Source organism: Juglans microcarpa x Juglans regia, chromosome 1D, assembly GCF_004785595.1.
Source record: "Juglans microcarpa x Juglans regia isolate MS1-56 chromosome 1D, Jm3101_v1.0, whole genome shotgun sequence".
NCBI classification, from domain to species: domain Eukaryota; kingdom Viridiplantae; phylum Streptophyta; class Magnoliopsida; order Fagales; family Juglandaceae; genus Juglans; species Juglans microcarpa x Juglans regia.
Window position 1 is genome coordinate 11,535,311 of NC_054594.1, and position 22,162 is coordinate 11,557,472.

General features: G+C 36.5%; 1 protein-coding gene across 4 annotated transcripts; it reads left to right on the forward strand.

Moving 5' to 3' along the window:
* Positions 1-17,734: 17,734 nt before the first annotated feature.
* Positions 17,735-19,712, forward strand: LOC121237193 (uncharacterized protein At4g00950). Of its 4 annotated transcripts, XM_041133833.1 has the most exons (3): positions 17,741-18,492; positions 18,936-18,958; positions 19,003-19,143. In XM_041133833.1, exons 1-3 carry the CDS (start codon positions 17,875-17,877, stop codon positions 19,010-19,012), a joined length of 651 nt encoding a protein of 216 aa, XP_040989767.1. In that variant the 5' UTR covers positions 17,741-17,874; the 3' UTR covers positions 19,013-19,143. The 4 variants fall into 4 exon arrangements, with proteins under 4 accessions (XP_040989760.1, XP_040989767.1, XP_040989775.1 ...); XM_041133826.1 differs by lacking the exon at positions 18,936-18,958 and having other exon boundaries at positions 17,735-18,492; positions 19,100-19,712; XM_041133841.1 differs by lacking the exon at positions 19,003-19,143 and having other exon boundaries at positions 18,796-18,937.
* Positions 19,713-22,162: the final 2,450 nt, after the last annotated feature.

Here is a 22,162-nt window from a genome sequence, read left to right on the forward strand (position 1 = left end):
TCGAGCTTGAATAACCTTATTGAAATTCAGCTAGACTCAATTTGTTTACAGCCCTAATCTTGTTCAACAATAATCCCTATTTTATTAATTTAATATCTCAAGTTTCGAGAACTTCATTTCCTTGTATTGGAGAATAGATGTGCCTATGCTTGCCTTAGGGTTGCTTTCCTTTCATCTAAGCAATGTTTTCAAACTCCTAGTTGCATGCATTGTTTATGGATAGTATGTTTGATCTTTTATGGGGTAACCAACATATGAGTTTTGTCGTTATTAAAGAATAAATTTTTACAACAGGCTGAAAAGGGAGGAGAGAGTCATCCTTGGCCCACTGTGGTAGTTTGAGGCCTCAATGATGTAGTCAAAAAGGCTCACGGTGGTGGTTTGGAAGTTGATACGGTGCTCGAACATTCATCCACGAGAATAAACAGTAAATAAATATATAAAATGTAAATAAAGAGAGACACAAAGATTTACATGGTTCGGCATAAAGGCCTACGTCCATGGATTGTTTGGGATGAAAGCCACTAAGCTTGATGATTGTAAAATCTCTCATGGCCTCACATATCTCTCAATACAATGGAGAAAATTTAATTTTCTGGAGGTTGAAGAAGATGCCATCCTTCTGAAGAGAGAAGATTTTTGGGGTCTCTTAGTGTAGTCCAGTTTCTTCCAATCTGAGGAGATTTCATTCCTTTATAGAGGTTTCTTTCCTGCCTTAGATTAATTGAGTTATACTTTTCTTTTGGTGATAGACTCCCAATGGGTTGGACGCAACTCACTTTATGTCCAACATATGTCCGTGATTCTTAAGGTAGATTTGTTCAACAAGAAGGTTTTGAGAATCTTTAAGTCAACCGTTGATAGGGATATTATGAAAAACTATAGAAAAATAAATCATAGGAACTTGTCTCTAGTTTTTTGTTGTTGTGTAAAGTAATGAAGATCTTTAAGGGTAGAGCCCGAGAGAATTTGTGAAATTCATAATAAGGGCCTTCAAGGATGGGCCTCTAAGAAGTTTGTTTGCACGAGAATTTTCCTGATGATCGAGCGTTCAGATAGTCGCACGTGACTGTTTATCGTGAGCAACGAGCGTGTATTTCTATAGTTAGCAACCATTTTTGTTATTGTCAACACTAGTGGATTTCTTTCCCCTTGAGGCAATTTGTTGTTTGGAGTTTAGGGTGTGTTCGTGGTAACCTGCACTTAGGTGGTTAGGGAGTCTGTCGGCTCTCTGGGTCCATTCTAGGCAATTGCTAAACCTGTTGACTTGTTCCTGAAGGTAACCCGCATGAGGTAGTTGTGGCACGAGTGTCAATACTCGATGTTTGCTAAAGAAGATGCTCGACCGCATAAGCATTGATGGCCAAGTGCAAGTGTGAGAATACTCGGCTCTGATGGCAGACGAGAGATATGCTCGACCGCACTAACGAGCTACGAGTGATTGCACTCAAGTGAGTAGTATTATCCTTTGATAGCAAAGTACTAGTGCGTGGACACTCGGCTTTTAAGTTAGGCAAGAGATGTGCTCGACCACACTAATGGGCAATGAGTGATGCACTCAAGAAAGTGTCGCACTCAAGAGAGTGTCATCATCCTTTAATCGTCAAATGTGAGTGCAAGGGCACTCAGCTTTGTGGGCAAGGAGTGATGCACTCAACGGAGCATCATCATCCTTTGATCTCCCAATGCGAGCAAAGGCACTCGGCTTTGTAGGGGAGGAGTGATGCACTCAAGGAGTGTCATCATCTTTTGATCCCCAAGTGTGAGTGCAAGGACACTCGACTTTGTGGGAGAGGAGTGATGCACTCAAAGGAGTGTCATTGTCCTTTGATTCCCAAGTGAAGTGCGAGGGCACTCAGCTTTGCTGAAGGAGACGCTTGACCACGTTGAGGGGCAACTCGTGTGCTCGAGTAGAGCTAGATCTGGAGGAAGAGGTGCTCGACCGCTTTGAGGGAGGCTAACCTGATAGTTCAAGTGTAATTAAGCCCGATAGGAGATGCTCAATTTTGTTGCTTTTGCAAGAGCTGTACTTGATTGCGCTATTACGACGGGAGGTGTGATTGACAGCGCTACTACAGGGGGAGTGATGCTCTATGGCTTTGCTATGGCGAGAGATGCACTTGGTTGTGTTGAGTCAAGTAGAGTGATGTTTGGTTAGCATCCGATCCCTGCAGTGCTCAAGCAAGGCCTGAGGCGTCCGGTGAGGCTTGAGGGCTACACGGTCCTTTAGTTGCTTGGGTCGAGCTTTGATGTCATTCAGAAGAGTGATGTTTCTTGGGAAGAGAGTTGTTGCTTGGCGTGTGCCTTTGTTTAGGTAAAGGTAAGGAGTTTTGGTGTCATGTGGTGTTCGAGGGTGACCCCACAGTTGTCGTTCTAGGTTCGGTGGATGGTTCCTAATCTTTTTGTCTGATGGGGGTTGATCGCCATTGTGCAACCTCCATGTTCTGTCTATATGCTTCGGGACTTTTGCTTGGGATGTGGATTGTTTGAACTTGCTTATGGTTAAGACCAACGAGTAGAGTACATTCCAGCTTATTTACCCATTAGGATTCTTGTGGAATCTTGAGGAGTTTCGTGGAAGACACATTCACAAATTAATTTGGTTAGCACAAATAAATATAGACAATAAGTAATGAGGCTACGCCAAGCCATTTGGCTATCTATTGCAATAGGCAAAGAGTGGTCGACGGTGGGAGTATTGGGCGAAGAGCATTGTTCACGTATCTTCTTAACTTGCTTGTTTGCCTTTACGTTATGTTTGCGTTACTGTGTGTAGCCTTACTGCTTGCTTTTAGTTGCTTGCAAAGTTCTTCTTTTCTAACATCGCATGCATCGCATGACTCTCGCGAGCCTTGCTCCATCTATACATGTTGATCATAAGTCATGGCAGGCCCATTGCCCGCAGCGGTTTTCTCTACTCGTGGCTTTCGTCCATTGGTTTCTTGTTCCTAGCCATTGCCTCATTTTTTACCCGCCATGGGTGGTTCGTGGTGGTGAGTAGCATGATTTGTTCATGCATTGCATGACTGCAATACAACATGCTATGGCATGGAAAATAGAGTTCATATTGTCAAGGAATGGTTGTGGTAGGAGGTCTTCTAGTTTAGGTCAAGTACCCATAGAGTGGTGCAACTTGCCCTTGGTGTTTGGTCACTTGTACCCATTGATGATGAACTAGAAGAAAAGGTCCCACAATTCCAATTGTGTCCATCAACGTGGCAGGCATAACTTTTTTTTACTGACATCTAACAAAGCTTTTGTGACTAATGACTGGCAGCTTCTACAACTGATGGTGTGGTCTGGACAGGCCTTATGGTGGTGATAGAAAATGTCGATGGACCAGATAGGGGTCTCCATCTGCTTTGTTCGGCCATGCCAAGCCCAAGGCCACAATCAACCCCGTGAAGATGGGCGAGCACATTATGCAAATGCATTGGTCAACAATAGACAAAGACAAAGCCAATGTACCTGCAAGATGGGAATAGTAGCCTCCCAATCTAGAATCCGAGCGTAACTTGACACAGAGGAGGTAACCACTCTTGCCTTTGCTCGGCACCATCATCATTTCTAGCCTACAGTAGAATGCTCACCACAATTAGTTGCGCACCATGCTAGGAATTTTCGCCACGAAGATTGGCTACCACCTTTGCTCACCTTGGAGAAGTCCACTACCCTGGTTTTGTGAGCAATGCTTTCGAGCTCACTGTATGGCGAGGGATGCCTTGGTGGCAACAGAAACTGCCGGTGGGTCAAGGTAGCCTGCTTGCCAATTTCAAGCTCGCTGTGGGCAAGGAATGTAATGGTGGAAACAAAAACAGATGATGAGTTAGGCGTTGTGCTTATTGGCCTCCTCGCATGGCGTGGTTCTCGATGGTCTTGCCTTCTCGAATGGCAATTGGTGACCTTGGTCTTAGTGTGTGGTGACCATTGGCGGGGTCTAGTGTGTCCTAAGGGCGTCGTTGCCCTATGACGTCACGGGCAAGCTGTATACTGTTTGATCTACGTTGGTCTAAGAGCATTGGCATTGGATTGACTATCTTATTTTTCAAATTTTAACTAATATGTAGCTTTTTCACTTTTAGCTACTCATTCAAAACTTAAAGTCAACATTGGATTAGTCATCACACTCTCTATAATAACAAAATATTATTATTTTTTATTTTTATATTTGTATAATTAATTTTTATTTTTTAATTAATTCTTTTTTCATAATCTCCTATAATCTCCAACAATCATATTCATTTTCATTTTTACAATCCAATAAACAAAGTTTCATCACACGATATCAATATCCAAAAACAATAAACAAAGTTTCATCCAATAAAAAATTTATGCCATATCAATATCCAAATATAAAAGTTTCATCACTGCCCACGGTATAACATTTATATATAGTTGCTGCCCACATTCTCAAACACCTATATTTGTGATCCAAAATAACAAAAAATCACAAAATAACATAGGTTACAACCCCAAAACAAATACAATCACAAGATACAAGATATAATAAGTAAGTTTTCATGGAAGATTGTAAAATGGTTACCATATGCACTATTTGTTGTTGCAGCTACTGCAGAGAGTATGCTATCATTGCAATTTTTCACCGTTGGCTCCACCTAGATTTCTATTAATATAATTTTTACTTAATAAAAAACCTTAATTTCACCGAATGGATGTTTTTCAAAATAATATAAATTAAACTGAATCTTCATGTATAATTGTCCCAAAATTTTCACACAGCTAACAGAATCAATGTTTTACCGAGATTTAGGCAAAGATGTTAAATTATTTACTGCCGAATCTATTTTCCCAGGTAAATCCGGAGCTATCTTCAAGAAGCCTTCGATTAGAATAAAGCATTGAATTGAAGAAATATGAAAATCGTAATCAATTACAGTTAACTGAGTTTTATCAGACAGGGAGAGCTTGAAAGGGCAGTTTGGGGGAGTACCTTCGCAGCCTGAGCGAGCTCATCCAAGTGTGCAGAAGGTAGAAGCCCCGTCTTCTCCTTGGTATCATTCTTGTGCAGTGCCAGTCTGCGAAGCTTCCCCAACGAGGACTTCATTTCCCCCGAACCCTAAGAACAATGACTGCAAACAACAGATACAGAGAGAGCCACTGCAGACGCCCTTAGAAATAAAAAAATAATAATAATAATAATAAATCCGCCTTCCCCTGTCCCTGGGAATTAAAATCGAGAGAAACAAACACACATATTTCACCTCCAGAAGCCACAAGAGGAGAGGTATGGGTCTTTTAAATTCGATAACTTCAACCACATTGAAGAAGAAGAATAAGGAGGAAAGAAAGAAGAAGAAGAAAAAAGCTCGCCCTTTGTGGGTCAAAACGACTCGTACTAGAGACGCGAGAGAGGGAAGAAGAAAGGGAAGATGAAGAGAAAGAAGAGAGAAAGAAATCGCGGGAGAGAAAGAGGGAAGAAGAAGGCAGAGACGCGAGAGACAAAGGGAAGAAGAGAAGAAATAAGAGACGCGGGAGAGAAAGAGAGAAGAAGAAGAAAGAAAGAAATCGCGGAAGATGGAGCCGAAAACAAGAAACAATTTGTTTAGACTTGAAACAGTTCTTTTCATCTTTGGAAAGAAAGATGAAATTACTGTACATCAAATTTCATTTGAAAAGGGCTTGGCTAATTCAATGCGGGTCAACTTTCTATAAAATTATTTAAATTTGAAGATGAAATACACTTTAAAGAAGCCGATGCAGATGCTCTAATGGTTGCATGCCCCTCCTCCAACCGATGAATAGCAGTTTGAACCCAAGCTGACGCACATGGCGGCGCTGTGCTTGCTGATAACTTTTGGGCGAAGGGTGTTGTGGCAGAAACCGATGACGGACCAATGCGTCGTTACTGTTGACTTCGTCTGGTGCAACTTCGTCTTTGTGCCCATGTGTGTCAAGACCTAGCAAGGAACCATATGTGAGGAGGTGGTGAGGAATTGTTGCTCATCAAAGGGGTGCCGAGCTCGATGGGGGTCCCCTATTTCCAAGGGCAATATCCCTTTTGGTGAGACCATTGCGCGCCATAAGGGTGGTGTGGATCATGGAAATTCTTAGCTCTTGCCCACTGTTTTTCACTTTTGTGGAAGCCCATCGGCAATAGAACCTATTATTGGTGGTCGCAGTCGCCTTTCATAGTGGGCTTGTGGGTGGCCATGCATCCCTACTGCCGCTTACGAGTAAACATTCTGCGGGTGGTTTACATGCCAGCTTTCAATGCTCGTGGTGTGCCCGCGATGAAGCATAGACACTTACCAACCTCGTCGGTGTTTCTCACCAGGGGTGTGCCGGTTGGCGAAATAAACGACTGGCATATCAAATTCTGTCAACGAAGGCTACATTTCGCCACGAGCAAGTCAGGACATTCCCATGTGCGAGGGGCAAGATCGATGGATTTTTGGTGAGGGGGACCGGTGAAGAGCCAGTGTAAAAACTCTCACTGACTTTGTCTAGACCTCTGGACATGGCGGCCAAACTTGACCTACAGCCTGTAAAAGAGGTGGCGGGCCCTCATGCTCGCTAGGAGCCCCTAGGTGCACGGCGATGTGCACCCATCATGCCCATTGTGCATGTCATGCACGTTCCACATGCATAGTGCATGTCGTGTATCCTGCACATGCTCTTCTATATTTTCCTCCTCTCTTGCATCAACAATATTAACGAAATAAATATAACAGGCAAAAAATTGAGAGGAAACTTATATGCTTCTTTGGAAACGATCTCATAAGCTGGGGAGTCATCCTTCTCCCACTTTCGATGTAGAGAATAAGTTTATCCCACAAGCAGAACCAATTATTAATTCACAAATTTGCACAATAGGCCAAAAAGGGAGGAGAGAGTCATCCCTGACCCACAATGGTAGTTTGAGGCCTCTATGATGCAGTAAAAAATGCCACAGTGGTGGTTTGGATACCGATACGACGCTCGAATGTTCATCTATAAGAATAAACTATAAATAAATATATAAAATATAAGGAAAGAGAGATACAAAAATTTACGTGGTTCGACATAAAAGTTTATGTCCACGAGTTGTTTGTGGCAAAATCCACTAAGTTTGATGATTGTACAATATCTTATGGCCTCACCTATTTCTCAACACAATGAAGGAAATTAGATTTTCTGGAGGTTGAAGAATATGTCATCCTACTGAAGAGAGAAGATTTTAGGAGTCTTTGTGCATGGTCCAGTCTCTTCCAATTTGAGGAGATTCCCTTTCTTTATAGAGGTTAATTTCTTTCATTGGAGTAAATTAGTCATACTTGCCTTACGAGGCCATTTCCTTTATGTGCCTGAGTCAACTTGTTTTATAAAATCATTTCCTTTTGGTGATAGACTCTAAATGGGCTGGTCTCAGCTCACTTTATATCCAACATCCATAATCAATAGGGGTGTAACCGGTCTGGTTTTGGACAAAAATTGGGACCGAACCGGTATGTACCGATTTTACATTTTCAAGAACAGATTCTGTACCGGTTACCCCCTTAAATCGGTACTTTCGGTTTTATCGATTCTGGTCTGGTTTTCCTGCTTTAATATATTATATTATATAATATATATTATAGTATATTATAGTATATAATACTATTGTGATAATATATTGTAGTATATTATAATATATATTATAATTATATTATAGACTATAGTGATATATTTTAGTATAACTATTAATACAATAGATTATAATGATATAAGATTTTAAAATTTAATATTATATTAATTAGTAATTTATCATATAATACAAAACTATTTTATATATAATTATATATTATATATAAAAATTATATACAATATAAAAAATTATAATATATATATGAACCGGTCAAGTTCGGTCCGGTCCAGTTTTAGAAAAAAAAAATCGAAACTAAACCGATTTTGATCGGTTTTAAGAAAAGTAAAATCGGTATCGGACCGAACCAAACTTGGTACATGACCAAATCCACCAGTTCGGTCCGGTCCGGTTCAACGATTTTTTTTACACCCCTAATATTTAAAATTGAGAAATATTAACTACAAATGAATTACACAAAATATAATTATTCTATTTTATTTTGTTATGGCTATTTAGATATTAATGTAATGGGTACCCATGACCCATGTAATATACACATGGGTGGAAAAGTTAAAAGCAGTTAATTAAAAACCTCAACAGAAAACTCTTTAAATGAGAGTTTTAAGAATGTGAAAAAAGAACATACAGAACAAAGACTCTCGTCTCTCTCTCTCTCTACAATTTCTTAGAACAACTATCTTGAACTCTTGATTTTGAAATGCAGAATTATTTTAAGAGACTCAAGTAACCTTTTAAGCGACGTAGAGGTACAATCACAATAATTTAACGTTGGTTTTAAGACAAGCAAAGTTCGAGACTTGAGAAACTTTCACTCGTTTAAGGTAATTTGAATGGTAATTTGAATTAAACTTATTTAAAAGATATTTTTACTGATAATGATGTATACATATGATGCGATCAATAATTTTAAAATCCCGCTTTTCTTTTTTCTTTCAACAAAAAAGATATTAACTATAGAGTTTTTGTCTTTGTCTTCCCGCTGAGACACAAAACCCACCCACAGAGACGCCGACGTAAACCAAAAGAGGACTTCAAAAGGGACACGTATATCTTGAGTGGCTTAGGATATTAAAAAAAAAAAAAAAAGATTTTTATTTTTTAAGTATATTCTAGGCTTTTGTCGATTATCCTTTTGTTTTTCAGATTTTTAATTTTATTATTTCCTCCATTCCAATTTCTAGTATTTTTAAGAAGAATTCTTCTTCAGATTTTTGTCATATAATTATGCGAAAATTAGATGTGAAATCAGAGGACTGATTTCGACCTTGACCCAAATCAAATAAAAAATAATAATTTTTTATAAACAAATTGCATTAAATTAAAAAAAAAATGGAAGAAGAAGGGGTGGAGTGTTGCAAATGCCCATTATACCAGCTGCAACATCGAAAAGAAAATTAAAAATACAAAAGCAATGGACCAATGTTTTGGGCTCTTGTCCTTCGGCTTAGTCATGGATGGGACTGCGTTGGTTTGTTGTTATCCAAAAAAGAGAACTAAAAGGTTGTGGTCAAAGGCAACAACCACAAGTAACCATTTTGACGCGTTTGTTGAAAATTTTCACATACACCACCTCCTATTGACACGGTCACACTTAGTACTAAATCAGCAACAAAATCTGCAACTATATAATTTTAGTAATTAGTTATTGTACATTCTTTCCATACTTTATTTGTTATCATAAAAAGTTTAGCCTCATGTATCTATTTATTTGTGAATTCTTTCTAAAAATATGTTCCAAAAATAAAAAAAAGTTTCATGTTTTAAAAATTTAACATGGTATTAGCCTAATCATGATCCTCTCTCTACCACGTACATGGCCTCTTCTTTAAACCCTCACCACTCCTCTTCCTCCCCATACATTCTACATCCCTCTGATTCTCCAAATCTTATCCTTGTTTCTGGCCTTCTTATTGGGGATAATTTTCTAAAGTGGCAAAAAATCATGGCCTATGCCCTTAATGCCAAGAAAAAATTAAGTTTTGTTGATGGCACCCTTCCACCACCCAATCCCACCCCTGCCGACTACATCCAATGGAATCAAACAAAGGACATGGCCCTTAATTGGTTTCTAAACTCCAGCAATCCCTCCATCGCCAATTCCATTGAATTCCACACCAACCTTTGCGAAGTCTGGTTTGGTCTTCAATCCCGTTGTTGTCATGGCAACAATGCCTGTATCTACCATCTCAAACGTGAACTATCATCCCTACACCAAAACACCCATTCTGTTCATGAGTATTACAATCAGATTAAACAAATCTGGGATGAACTTAGCCATTTATAATAAAGTAATGATCTCAAAGAATTGCAATAACAAGCAGAGGATGAACGTGTTTACCAATTTTTGCTTGGCCTCAATGACTCATTCTCACAACTTAGAACACAGATTTTTGCTATGGAACCCCTTCCCCCATCTCAAAAAATTTTTCTATTCTTTTTCAGGAAAAGCAGCAGCGTCTCCTCCACCTTCGGCCACCATCCTCGGATTCACTAGCCTTTGCCGCACACGGCCATAATCCCCTGAAACCCAGCCTCTGATGCTCGAAATGTGGCAAACCCGGCCACCTGCGTGACCATTGCTGGCGGATCATCGGCTACCCACTAGGCCGAGAACCATGATCCAAGCCACAACCCTCTCTGCTTGGCAAACCACCGTCTGGTTTGTCACCCACCATGAACAACGCTTGCATCTCCTCAACCTCGTCGCCAGTGCTTGGTTTGTTGGCGGATCTCTACAAGAAGCTGCTCGACTTGCTCACTCTGACCACCTCCTTAGCCAACTTTGTGGGTAACGTCTCCTCCTCCCCTCTTTTCGACAGCCATCGTGACTAGGTCATGGACAGTGGTGTCAGTAACCACATGTGCCACGACCGAATATTCTTCAACTCAATTTCTTTTTCCTCTTCTGAGCACCATGTTAGATTACCCACGAGCCACACCCTTCGCATAAAAAGTGTCGGCACTTGCATTTTGACTCCAACCCTAATTTTGCAAAATATCTTCTATGTTCCTCACTTTACTTTTAATCTCCTTTCAGTCCCTCAACTTACTATTAATCATTCTTGTATTGTTTATTTTTCCTCTACAAATTACTTTTTTCATGACCCACACTCGACTAGGTAAATTGGAGCGAGTGAGCTTTGCAATGGGCTCTATGTGTACCGGCCCAAACCCATTATGGCCATCTCCGCGCAAACTACTGCAAATAAAACCTTATGGCATTAACGCCTAGGTCATCCTTCCCGCTTAATCATTCCTAGTCTTTTAAATAATGCTTGTGTTATTTCTGATTGTGATGTTTGTGCTCGTTCTAAGCACACAAGACTACCTTTTTTCCTTCTCATGCTAAAAAAGTAATTTTACTTTTAATCGCATTTTTCTGTTATAGATGGGGTGATTATCATACTTCTTCACTATGTGGTGCTCATTACTTTCTTACAATAGTTGATAATTTTTCAGGCATTACTTTGGAGCCCACGACATCCTCACCTGCTGCACACCTCTCAGGTACTGCTCATCCTTTATCTGTTTTTTTTTTCATATTCTCGTTTCTCACCTTCTTACCTTGATTTTTTGACTGCCCTCACTACTTTTGTTTAACCTTCCTACTATTCTACTGCTCTTCGCCATTCCCATTAGTGTGAAGTTATGTCTACTGAACTCTGTGCTCTTGAAGACAATTCCACTTGGACACTTGAGCTACTACCTCTTGGTAAGAAACTCATTTGTTGCAAATGGGTATTTAAAACTAAGCTTAAAGTTGATGGCTAAGTCAAAAAATGCAAAGCCCGATTAGTGGCCAAAGGTTACACTCAAGTTGAAGGTCTTGACTATCATGAGACTTTTGCCCCTGTTGCCAAAATGATCATTGTTCGGTGTTTGTTGGCTGTCACTGCTACACAAAAATGGATCATCCATCAACTTGACGTCAATAATGCTTTTGTACATGGTGATTTTTATGTGGAAGTATACATTACACCTCCTCCCAGTTAATGTTCCAAGGGGGAGACTCGTGTCTGCCATCTCTGCAAATCCTTCTACGGCCTCAAACAAGCATCTTGCAATTGGTTTTTTAACTAACCATTGTGTTTCTTACTGCAGATTTTTCTCAATCTCAAGTAGAACATTCTTTATTCACCTTGGTCACTTCCACCAGTATCACTATTGTTCTTGTTAATGTTGATGATATTTTGGTTACTGGCAATGATCTCTCACAAATTGAGGCTGTCAAAGGCATTCTCTCCACACACTTCAAAATCAAAGATCTTAATCATCTCAAATATTTTCTTGATCTCGAAGTTGCTTGTTCTTCGCAAGGCATCTTCCTCAATCAACCAAAATATGCTCTTGATATTTTATCTGAAAGTGGAAAACTTGGTGCCCGAATCGCCCATTTTCCCATGGAACAAAACTTGAAGCTCACCAATCATGATGACACTCTTCTTCCTGATCCTTGTACCTATTGTTGGCTTGTTGGACGTCTAATCTACCTGACTATCACACACCCTGATATTATATTTGCAACGAACATTCTTAGTCAATTTATGCATGCTCCTTGTGTTCGTCACATGCAAGCTGCCACTTGTGTTCTTCGTTACATCAAAGGCAGTTCAGGACAAGGCATTTGTTCTCCTCCTTCAGTGGTTTACATGTTACTGCCTACACCGATTCGGATTGGGCCAGCTGTCCCACCACCCGTCGATCCACCACAGGATACTTCATTCAGCTAGGCATGAGCCCCATTTCCTAGCGTACAAAAAAAAAAGACGACAGTGGCACGTTCTTTTGCTGAAGCTAAATACCGCGCCATAGTCGTTACCACTTGTGAACTCATTTGGTTGAAACAGTTCCTCATTGATCTTGGTGTTCCTCATTTTGAACTCATCAGCTTACATTGTGACAATCAATCTGCTATCCACATTGTTCACAGTCCTGTATTTCATGAACGCACCAAACATATTGAAATTGACTGTCACGTCATTCATGATAAAATTTGGTCAGTCAGGCCTCCTTACAGCTGTTCATACCTCCTCTCATCAGCAAGTTGCTGATATCTTTACCAAAGCATTAGGACGAGAACTCTTTCATCACTTTTCACGCAAGTTAGACATTACGAATCTCCATGCACCAACTTAAAGTGGAGTATTGACAGGATCACACTTAGCACCAAATTAGCAACAAAATCAGCAACACTATGATTTTAGGAATTAGTCATTGTATATTCTTTCCATACTTTATTTGTTACTATAGAAAGCTTAGCCTCATGTATCTATTTATTTGTGAATTCTTTCATTGTAAAAATATGTTCTAGAAAGTAAAAAAGTGTTCATGTTTTAGAAATTTAACACCTCCATGTCCTTATTCAGGAAAAGTAGGAGCGTAGAATCGTAATAGCAAGATCGTTGGTAGTTTACCTTGGTACTATATCAAGCGTGAGTCTTACACGTCGCTGGTGGAAAGGCGCCAGAAGATGTTTCTAGAAGATCCGAGACTGGGGAGTCAAGTGGTTTGGCATGTGTGCTATTTACATGCACAATGTGCAATTGTGCGTGAGCAATACATGCAGCTTTAGTTGATTTGTGTGGTTCACGCACTATTCCGTTTCAAATTATATTTTGAAAGATTGTAGATCGGCAATAATCTATTGGTGTGCGCGTGCAACGCATAGGTGGGAAAAAAGCAATATATTCTCAACCTATAAAAAAACAGAAAAGAATATAAATGAAAAACAAACTAGATTTATACTACGTTATTAGAGGAGGGTCCTCCACCGAAAGAGTGGTTGGTTTTCTAGAGATAAGGTTTACAGTTATTTTGTTTGAGAGAGAGAGAGAGAGGGAGAGACTAATTTAAAACAAAGAAATCGTGTAAGCTGGTCCAGTGTGCGTTGGGCATGGTTGATGCTTTGTTTAATGGTCGAAAATGATCGTATCGTACGTTTTGCATTAATTTGATCTTTCGTTTGTTTGTTTTATTTTGTTTTGTTTTATTTTGTTTTTAGAAGAAGTAGCAGGCAGATAGAGTATCTTAGGGCAGATTTGGAGATGAGATAAGAATTTTATATTTTATTTTAATGTTTAAAATATTATATTTTAGTATTATTATTATATTAAAATTTAAAAAAATTGAATTGAGATTTAAAAAAATTAAATTATTTATTATATTTTATATAAAAATTTAAAAAAAATATAATAATGAGATGAATCCCATTTCCAAACCTGCCCCTGAATCGAGCTACCTCCACTAACTACAGTATAAATATAAGTACATGTACCTTTCATTCTTTTCTTACTGCTCAATGAGTGCTCATGCAGTGATCATTTTTCTGCCAATTTGCACAATTCACATGAAAAGTTGCGCAAATTTGGTTTGCAGTCATGTCATTGTTCCTTCCTCCTACTTTCCAGAGTTTTTTTTTTGTTTTTTTTAAAGAACTTTCCAGATTTATATTGTCATCAACTCCTTTTTATAACTTAATAATAATTACAATCATTAAAGCTTGAGTTTTGCTATTAATTTCATCAAGGCACGTATATTTGACCTGTTTTTGTACTTTCTTCTTTTCAAATCAAGTTTTCTATCTGATTTTGTGGCTCTCAATAGTGGAGAGATATTAACTATACAAAGAGTAAAAATAAGTTTTATAGTTTTTATTATTATTTGTATAAACGATTTGAATTTATAAATTTTAAATAATATAAAAAAGTGAGATTTATTATTAATTAAATTAAATTTTTTAATATAAATTCTATATTTACTTACAAAAAAAAATTATTTACACACTTAAAGAAGACTGTTAATATCATTTCTCAAAATCCAAATCTCCTCTTTTGTTTTCCATTAAAAAGAACATCTTCTATCCATTCATTTCCTTCTCTATGTTCATATTCATTTTAGTATTTTTTTTTTCCTTTATTTCATTAATTTCCTCGATGGAAAATGGTTGATCTATAGGCTTCCGACCACCTTTTGACGATGCACCACACCATTGGACTCTCAAACTATCAATTTACAACCTTAGGAGTTTAACGACCTTAAGATGAGCACGTGTGCACCACGTGCTACCCAAACTGGTGCATGAGCACCACACGTACGCCACCCATCTCCAAAGCTCCCACATGTCAAAGGCACCACCCTTTGAAGTTCCTTAGCCTTAGATCTACAAGATTTGCTACCCCACCATGCCACAGTTTCAAAGCTAGCAAATCTTTAATCAGTCCGATCTATCCACCTTCTTATATCTTACTGTTTTGTCTAAAAGTCAAGAAATAAAACAATCAACAGCTAGATGATTACAGCCACCTTGCATGAATTACTCATAATTTAGGTGCGATGGTGGATTCATATGCATGTACTTCTTTTAATCTATTCAAATGCATGCGCGCAGCTTCGCTTCTTCGAATGTCACCATATAAATAAATCCATTTGAACCTATTTCTTTATGTGCTTTGGATGAATTAATCATAGAGTACTTCACAAGAGAGACCACTTTTCCTTCTTTCTTTTTTTTTTTTTTTACATAAAATATATATGTTCAATTTATTAAGAGATGAAATGAGATGATTTTAGATGAAAGATGAAAGTTAAAAAAATATTATTATAATATTATTTTTTAATATTATATTTGTTTTTAAATTTAAAAAAATTAAATTAATATTTATTATATTTTGTATAAAATTTTAAAAAAATTATAATAATTAAATAAGATAAAATAAAATATTTTCTAAATATAAACGGAGAGATACCACTTTTCTGTTTTCTCTTTTCTTTACAAGGACTTCAGTGAAAAGATCGATCATAACATTACTGTTCACTGAAGTCCTTGTCTTTTAGTTGAATAATAAATACCTTAAGTCAGATTGAGTTGGATCCCACGTTCCTCTTTTGGTTAAAATAATAATAATGTTTACCAAAGTTACCCTATTACAATTACAGTTAAAAATAATAATTTATGACTTATTTGAGTAAATATATGTTTTAAGAATATATATATATATATAAATAATATTATATATAGTTATAGAGTACGTAAGTATCGTACAATCATTTTAAAAAAAAATAAAATCTATTATTAAAAAATTAATTTTTTTCATATAAATTCTATTTTATTTATTTTTTTTTAAAATGATTACATAATACTTACGTATTCACGATTGTAATTATTATTTTTATATATATATTTTCAAAAGTAGAAGACTTGAGTGGAGATTATAGTGTTTAATTACAAGAACACGTTTAACAATATCTGATCATGATTACGGTTTGGTTTGGTGGGGGATGAAAGAATGACTTGTTTGCAAGGGAAATCGATGGGATCAAGTAATGTAGAAAAAGTCACACTACTATTGAAAAGGAATTCACACGTTGGGCATCCAATGCTAAAAACTGTGTCAAATCAGCTACGTGTATGACCACCACTCTGGTGCTTGCATTTAGGGTGGATTAACATCCCTTTTCTGCCATATGTAGTCTTTTAATTGGTTGGAAATCATGAGCTGTAAATTCTAAATTATTTTCAAAGAGAAAAATACACTTTAATTTTCATTTATACACTCATGTTGTGTATTACTAACTATGAAAAACTGCAAGTTATATTCTTCTGCTAACATAAGTGGCAAGAAGTTGCAAAAATCTTCACTTTTTGTCCATAATCTCTTTTAATTAGTATTGGGTTATGTCTACAATATTGTTCATTACCATCTTTGAAATGCTAGTATGTTTATCCCCTCACTTTCACTACTCATATATTTAATTTTTTTAATGATTAAAAAATTGATTTTTAGTATATTAGTATATTTTTTTATCTTTTAAAAATATTTAAAAAATATAAAAAAATAAAAAGATAAATTTATGTTAAGCCGCATGTTCAATGGTCATTACTGGATAGTAGCTTAGCACTATAATAATAATCTCATCAGATATACATGCTTTTCTCTATATCATTACTAATATCTTGTCACAACATATACTCTCTCTCTCTCCATATATATATTTGTATTTATCTTGATGATCAGAGTTAAACACTAATATTACTTGGCGATTAATAGTTATTAAAGGGTGCGATGCGTAAATTTTGATTTTCGATACAATCTTTTTTATAATCATTTACACAACTATATTTTAAATAATTAGTATTTTTGTAAAATAACCTACAAAAGTAAAATAAATTTACATAAATACTCTCATTTTAAAATATAGTTGTTAAAAAAGTTATAAAAAGGGTTGTGTGTGTATAATTTTATTTATATATGAGAAATACTCTAGCCATAAATGAATATCACAAAATAATCTTACAAACTGATATAGTTTGATATGGTTCGTTAAATTATAAAGTTATTTTTATTATAAAGTAAATCTGACAGATTATATAAAAATACGTTAATTTGTAGGTTTACTTTTGTATAATCTATTTGTGATCGTAATACTCATCTTTTTATATATATATATATATATATATATATATTTCTTTATCTAAAATAACTAATCAAATTCTATTCTTTCTATTTTAACTAATCACTTCTTCACAAGAACAACTTATCCAAATTTCTTATTGGTTTCCTTAAAAATTGAACAAATGAAAACAAAAATATAGAAATAAGTAATAAGAAAGATATATATGAAATGAGGAAGAAAGAGAGATAAGTTTATAAAAAAATGTATGCATAGATAAAATAAAAACTCTCAAACTACATATTATTTATACTCTGCAATACTGTATTTCACATTTCAATTGATTAGAGAGGATATTTTGAAAGATAATTATATGTGTGAATCATTATTAATTTTCACACTCTATATTTATAGTTTTTTTTTATAAAGTGTAGATGTATTTTTTATAAGGTGTGAGGTATGAAATAGTGAGTAGAGACTAATAAAAATAATTTTTTATTTTAAAATTCCTTTATTTATTTTAGATATGAGTTATTCTATTAGCAGGTTAATGTGAAAGACACTTTTTATATAATATCTTATTTTTAAACTCTTTTTACTAATTTACTGTTTTCTCGACATCTTACCAATAAAATTTATCCGCATATAAATCTAAAATGCATGACACAGTGAAAACGACCTGTCGCAATTCACGTTAGAAGTTTGAACAGGAATACGTGAGAGCTCATGATAATAACATAGGGGTGCACCGTTTTTAGCATTTTCCTCTCCAACACGACGGATTACTAAACAGGCCAGCCTTTTCTCTCGAGGACTTTTCCTTCTCCTTCCACTTGTCTCACGTTTCTCCATAAAAAAACAACACCGAAAAGCACCCAGAGAGAGAGAGAGAGAGAGACATGAGAACCGCGGGAGAGGCAGAGCCGGAGGCAAGCTCCATTCTAAAGCTACCACTCCTTTCAGTCCCACCCATGATGCACTCAACAGATCCTTCTGGGATGCAAACTCCACCACTCCATTCCTCAGCCTCAGTCCCATTTCGCTGGGAAGAAGAACCAGGCAAGCCCAGGCCCTGCACCACTCTCACCAACCTCACAACCAAGTGCTTGGAACTTCCTCCAAGGTTGCTCTTCGATACAAAATTGCCTTCCCCCACCACTGTCTTGGAGGGTCCTTTTGTGGGCAGGTCTCGATTTCAGTCTGCTTCCTTTAGAATCACTTCTGGGGAGTGCTATGGGTCTTTCAGCCATGAGAGATCAGGGCAGCTTGGAGCCATTACTGCTAGCAATAAATCAGGTGTCAAGGAGAGAGGCTGGTTTGGTTCTTGGGGCAGGAAGGCTTTCAAAGCTAAAAGAGAGGTTGGAGGCTCATGCAGTCATGTCTTTCCATCTTCCTTGGATAGAGAGAGTGATGGTGGTAGTAGTGTGGGAGAGGGCAACAGTACAAAGGTAAAGATGACAAAGTTTAGAAGGACAGGGAGCTTATCCAATCTCTCCCATGCCCGCTCTCATTTCTGGGTATGTTTCTCTTTCAAGTTTAATCGTTTTTGCTCTGGTTCATTTTTATGCTTTAGTACTCTTTTCAAAATCATTTTCATTTGTCTAATCTTTATAATTTTTTAAAATTCGACAAAAAAATATTAAAAAAAAATATTTTAATAATATTTTATTTAACTTTGCGTTGACTCAAAGAACAAACGAGTGCATCTACCTTCTCGCTACTGTTTTGAATGACTTCATGTTCTTGTTTCTAGACAAATTAAACTTTGGATTCTGAGTTCTTATGGCATTTTTCTTATCTTTGTCTGTGGTTCTACAAAGTTGTCAAGACTTTTGGTGTTGACATAAAACTGCCTCCTGCTGGCTTATAACTAGTTGGACCCAAGCCTTTGATAGAGGTTCCCCAGCCATACCAAGGCTGGGAGCTTTTCAAAATAAAACTATGAAGGTTGCTTTTACAGGGGGTAGGTTTAAGGGGAAATTGGTATTCAGCTAATGTTGGCTACGCTTTTTCAAGTAAGAAAATGGTCCAAAATGAGGGTTCCTTCCTGTGATTTTGGAGTTCTGGTTTTCCTTGCGTCAACAACATTGCACAACAATTTGAGATGTTGGATATTAATTGCAGGCAACTATGTACAAGGGCTTGAAGCAGGTGGTTCCATGGGGGAGTAGGAAGTTGAAGAAAGATGGGACTGTGACTTAAAAGAGTTCACAGTGTACACCCTAAGATGGGTCCATTGACATTAGCTGTTTCCACTAAAGAAAAGGGACGTATATTGCTTGCATATTACTGCTAGCTCTCTAAGCTCTGCAAGGCTTTTTCATTTGTCCGTTTTTAATCTCGGCCATGTTTATTTATGGAAAGATATCTGGGCTTCTAGCAAAGGAATTCAATATAGCTGTACAATTATGTACGGTTCAGCCAACGGAACATGCCAAATTTGGGTGAAGGTGCTAATTATTAATGAAGTGTATGGTAGATGATCCTTATTTACCAAAGAAGAGGAGAACAAAAGTGAAAGAGAACAGCTGCAGATGTACTGTTGTAATCTTTTATCTATTATGAAGTTTCATCTTTAGTCTAGTCTGTGGTAGAAGTGTGTGTTTGATTTTATCTATTGAATATATGGTGCACAAGCCAATTCCAGTGTCTGAGCAGTAGCAACTCTCAAAGTAGCAACATATTGTAGAATTGTGGGATGCATTGCAGCAATTAAGGAAGAGAAGTGTTTGGTCTACAAAAAGTAGTGCAAGTAAAGAATTTACAATATGACGTGATTTGATATAAGACGCTTAAATTATCTTAAAATAACAAAAAAGAACTAGGAGTGGTTTGGATTTAGAGATGAGTTGAGATGAGTTGAAATGGTTTGTAAATAGTAGAATAAAAGTTGAATTCTTTATTATATTTTATGTGGAAAGTTGGAAAAGTTGTTTTGAAATTTAAAAAAGTTGAATTATTTATTATATTTTGTATAGAAATTTGAGAAAGTTGTAATAATGAGATGAATTGAGATGAGTTGAGATGTGTTTTGAATGCAAATAAGGCCTAAGTCATGTCAATTTGTTAAAAAAAAATTAGGGTTGACAGAAACAAATGCAATCAATGTGAAAGTTCTTAATATATTGCATTCAGATCACGGCAGAGTCACAGTCAGAAATGGAACAAAGTATCCAGTTCAGTTGAACCCACTCTTTCTTCTTATTATTTCAATAAACATGAAGGGAAGGCATGCAAACCAACTGCAGGACACAATGAGGCTGAATTTTTCATGAATTGTGCAGTTAGTCTATCAATTCTGATCCGGTTGGTAAGATTTCTCTCTCCCACCTTCCCTTCTCTTTCAATCTTCCCATGTTGATGACCATATGAAAGCAAGCACCCAAATAAGGAAGACATTTAGTTAAGAGAAAGAGAAGAGAAAATGAAAGCTTACTAAGGGCTGATTTGGATTCAGAGATGAGATAAGATAGTTTTAGATGAAAGATGATAGTTGAAAAAAAATATTGTTAAAATATTATTTTTTAATATTATTATTATTATTATTTTTAGATTTGAAAAAGTTAAATTGTTTATTATATTTTGTATGTAAATTTAAAAAAGTTATAACGATGAGATGAAACACTTTCTAAATCTAAAGAGGGTATAGTGTAAGGTATACTATAAAGGGGCATAAGCATCCCTTGCATAACAGTCCATCCAACTACAGTTGAGGTATAACACCAAAAGTACAACACTATGCCATGACAATTGATGCTTATACTTTCAAAAGAAGGTTCCTCGAAGCCAGCCAAACTATGAGCTGTTTCTAAGTGAGACAAGTTATCAATGAATGCCATTCATTGTAAATCAAAACTTCTACATATTAACCTTAAATTCTTTAAATACTTGTCACAAAATGAAGTTCTAACTCCACACAAAGGAAACAGAGTTTCTAGACGAAAACGATTCCAAAAAAAAAAAAAAAAAGAAGATAAAATTCAAGTACCCATATAACAAGATGGAGAAGAAGCAACGAAACCGATATGGGCGAAAAAAGAAACATATTGCAAAACCAAATATTCACATCAAAGGCTTCATTTGGATACACAAACCGTTTCATCTTATCTCATCTCATCATTATAATTTTCTCAAATTCTCACACAAAATATATCAAACAATTCAACTTTTTTAAATCTAAAAATAATAATAATATTAAAAAATAATATTTTAATAATATTTTATTCAACTTTTTACTTTTATCTAAAATCATCTCATCTCATTTCACTATCCAAACGGGGCCTTAAAGGAGGATGGGGAACTTGTTTAGATGCTTCTAAGGAGTGAAGGATGGGGCTTACAATAGCTGGAAGGAACAGGCCTGAAATTTAACAACATATCAACTAGAAAATTCGAAGAAATTCATTTTCCCAACCTCCAACCAAAATATTGGTCGTAGAAAATCCATTAAATGCATGATCTGTCAAAGAACTAAGGATATTAAAAAAATTGGCATTCTTGCATGCAACGAAAGAACTTCACATAAATAAAACAATATCAGTAGCAACAGCAATTACAATTGACCTATATTCCGATTCAGTCCATATGGAACTCACTCAAATAAGTGGATCCAAATAAGGTACAGAAAATTCCATACATAACTCAACCTTGCAAACTTCCTTGGGCTTGCTCACAAGCAACCAGTTTCCCAGTTTCTTTTTCATGTTTCTTTCTTATTGTACCGACTGCATATCATTGTCAACCATTATTATGATGTGAAAAATAACCCAATTAACTTGTCTTCTTGTCATTAAGAACTTGGCCGCTCTCTTGCACAGATTCCTTACATAAACACAACTCATTAGATTACTCAAATCACTCTGATTCTACCATTACATAATCAGCAGCTGATTTTGTCGACAGTTTATGGTCTCAATACCTCAAAGAAGGCTTGGACCTCTCTTGCTACACGCTTTGCCTCGTAATCTAGGTCTCATGTAGCTCATTTAAAAAGATAATTGCAGACTCTTTGTCAAGACTCTAAATCAAGCGCTTCCTACCTTCAATTGGCCAAGCAATGTGCAAATCAACTTGCAACTGTGGGGAAGCCTGTCGAAGATGAAGATCTCATCTCTTTTATTGTCAGTGGCCTCCATCCCTCCTACACACCCTTCATTACCAAATTTTCCTTTGCCACCCGAGATCAAC

What these genes read in the sequence shown, in the direction of transcription:
- LOC121237193 (XM_041133818.1), top strand. Translation starts at nt 17,875, where the DNA reads ATGAGAACCGCGGGAGAGGCAGAGCCGGAGGCAAGCTCCATTCTAAAG. An exon ending in GTTCATTTTTATGCTTTAGT is followed by an intron (nt 18,550 to 18,675) that starts ACTCTTTTCAAA and finishes AAGAACAAACGA; the next exon opens with GTGCATCTACCTTCTCGCTA.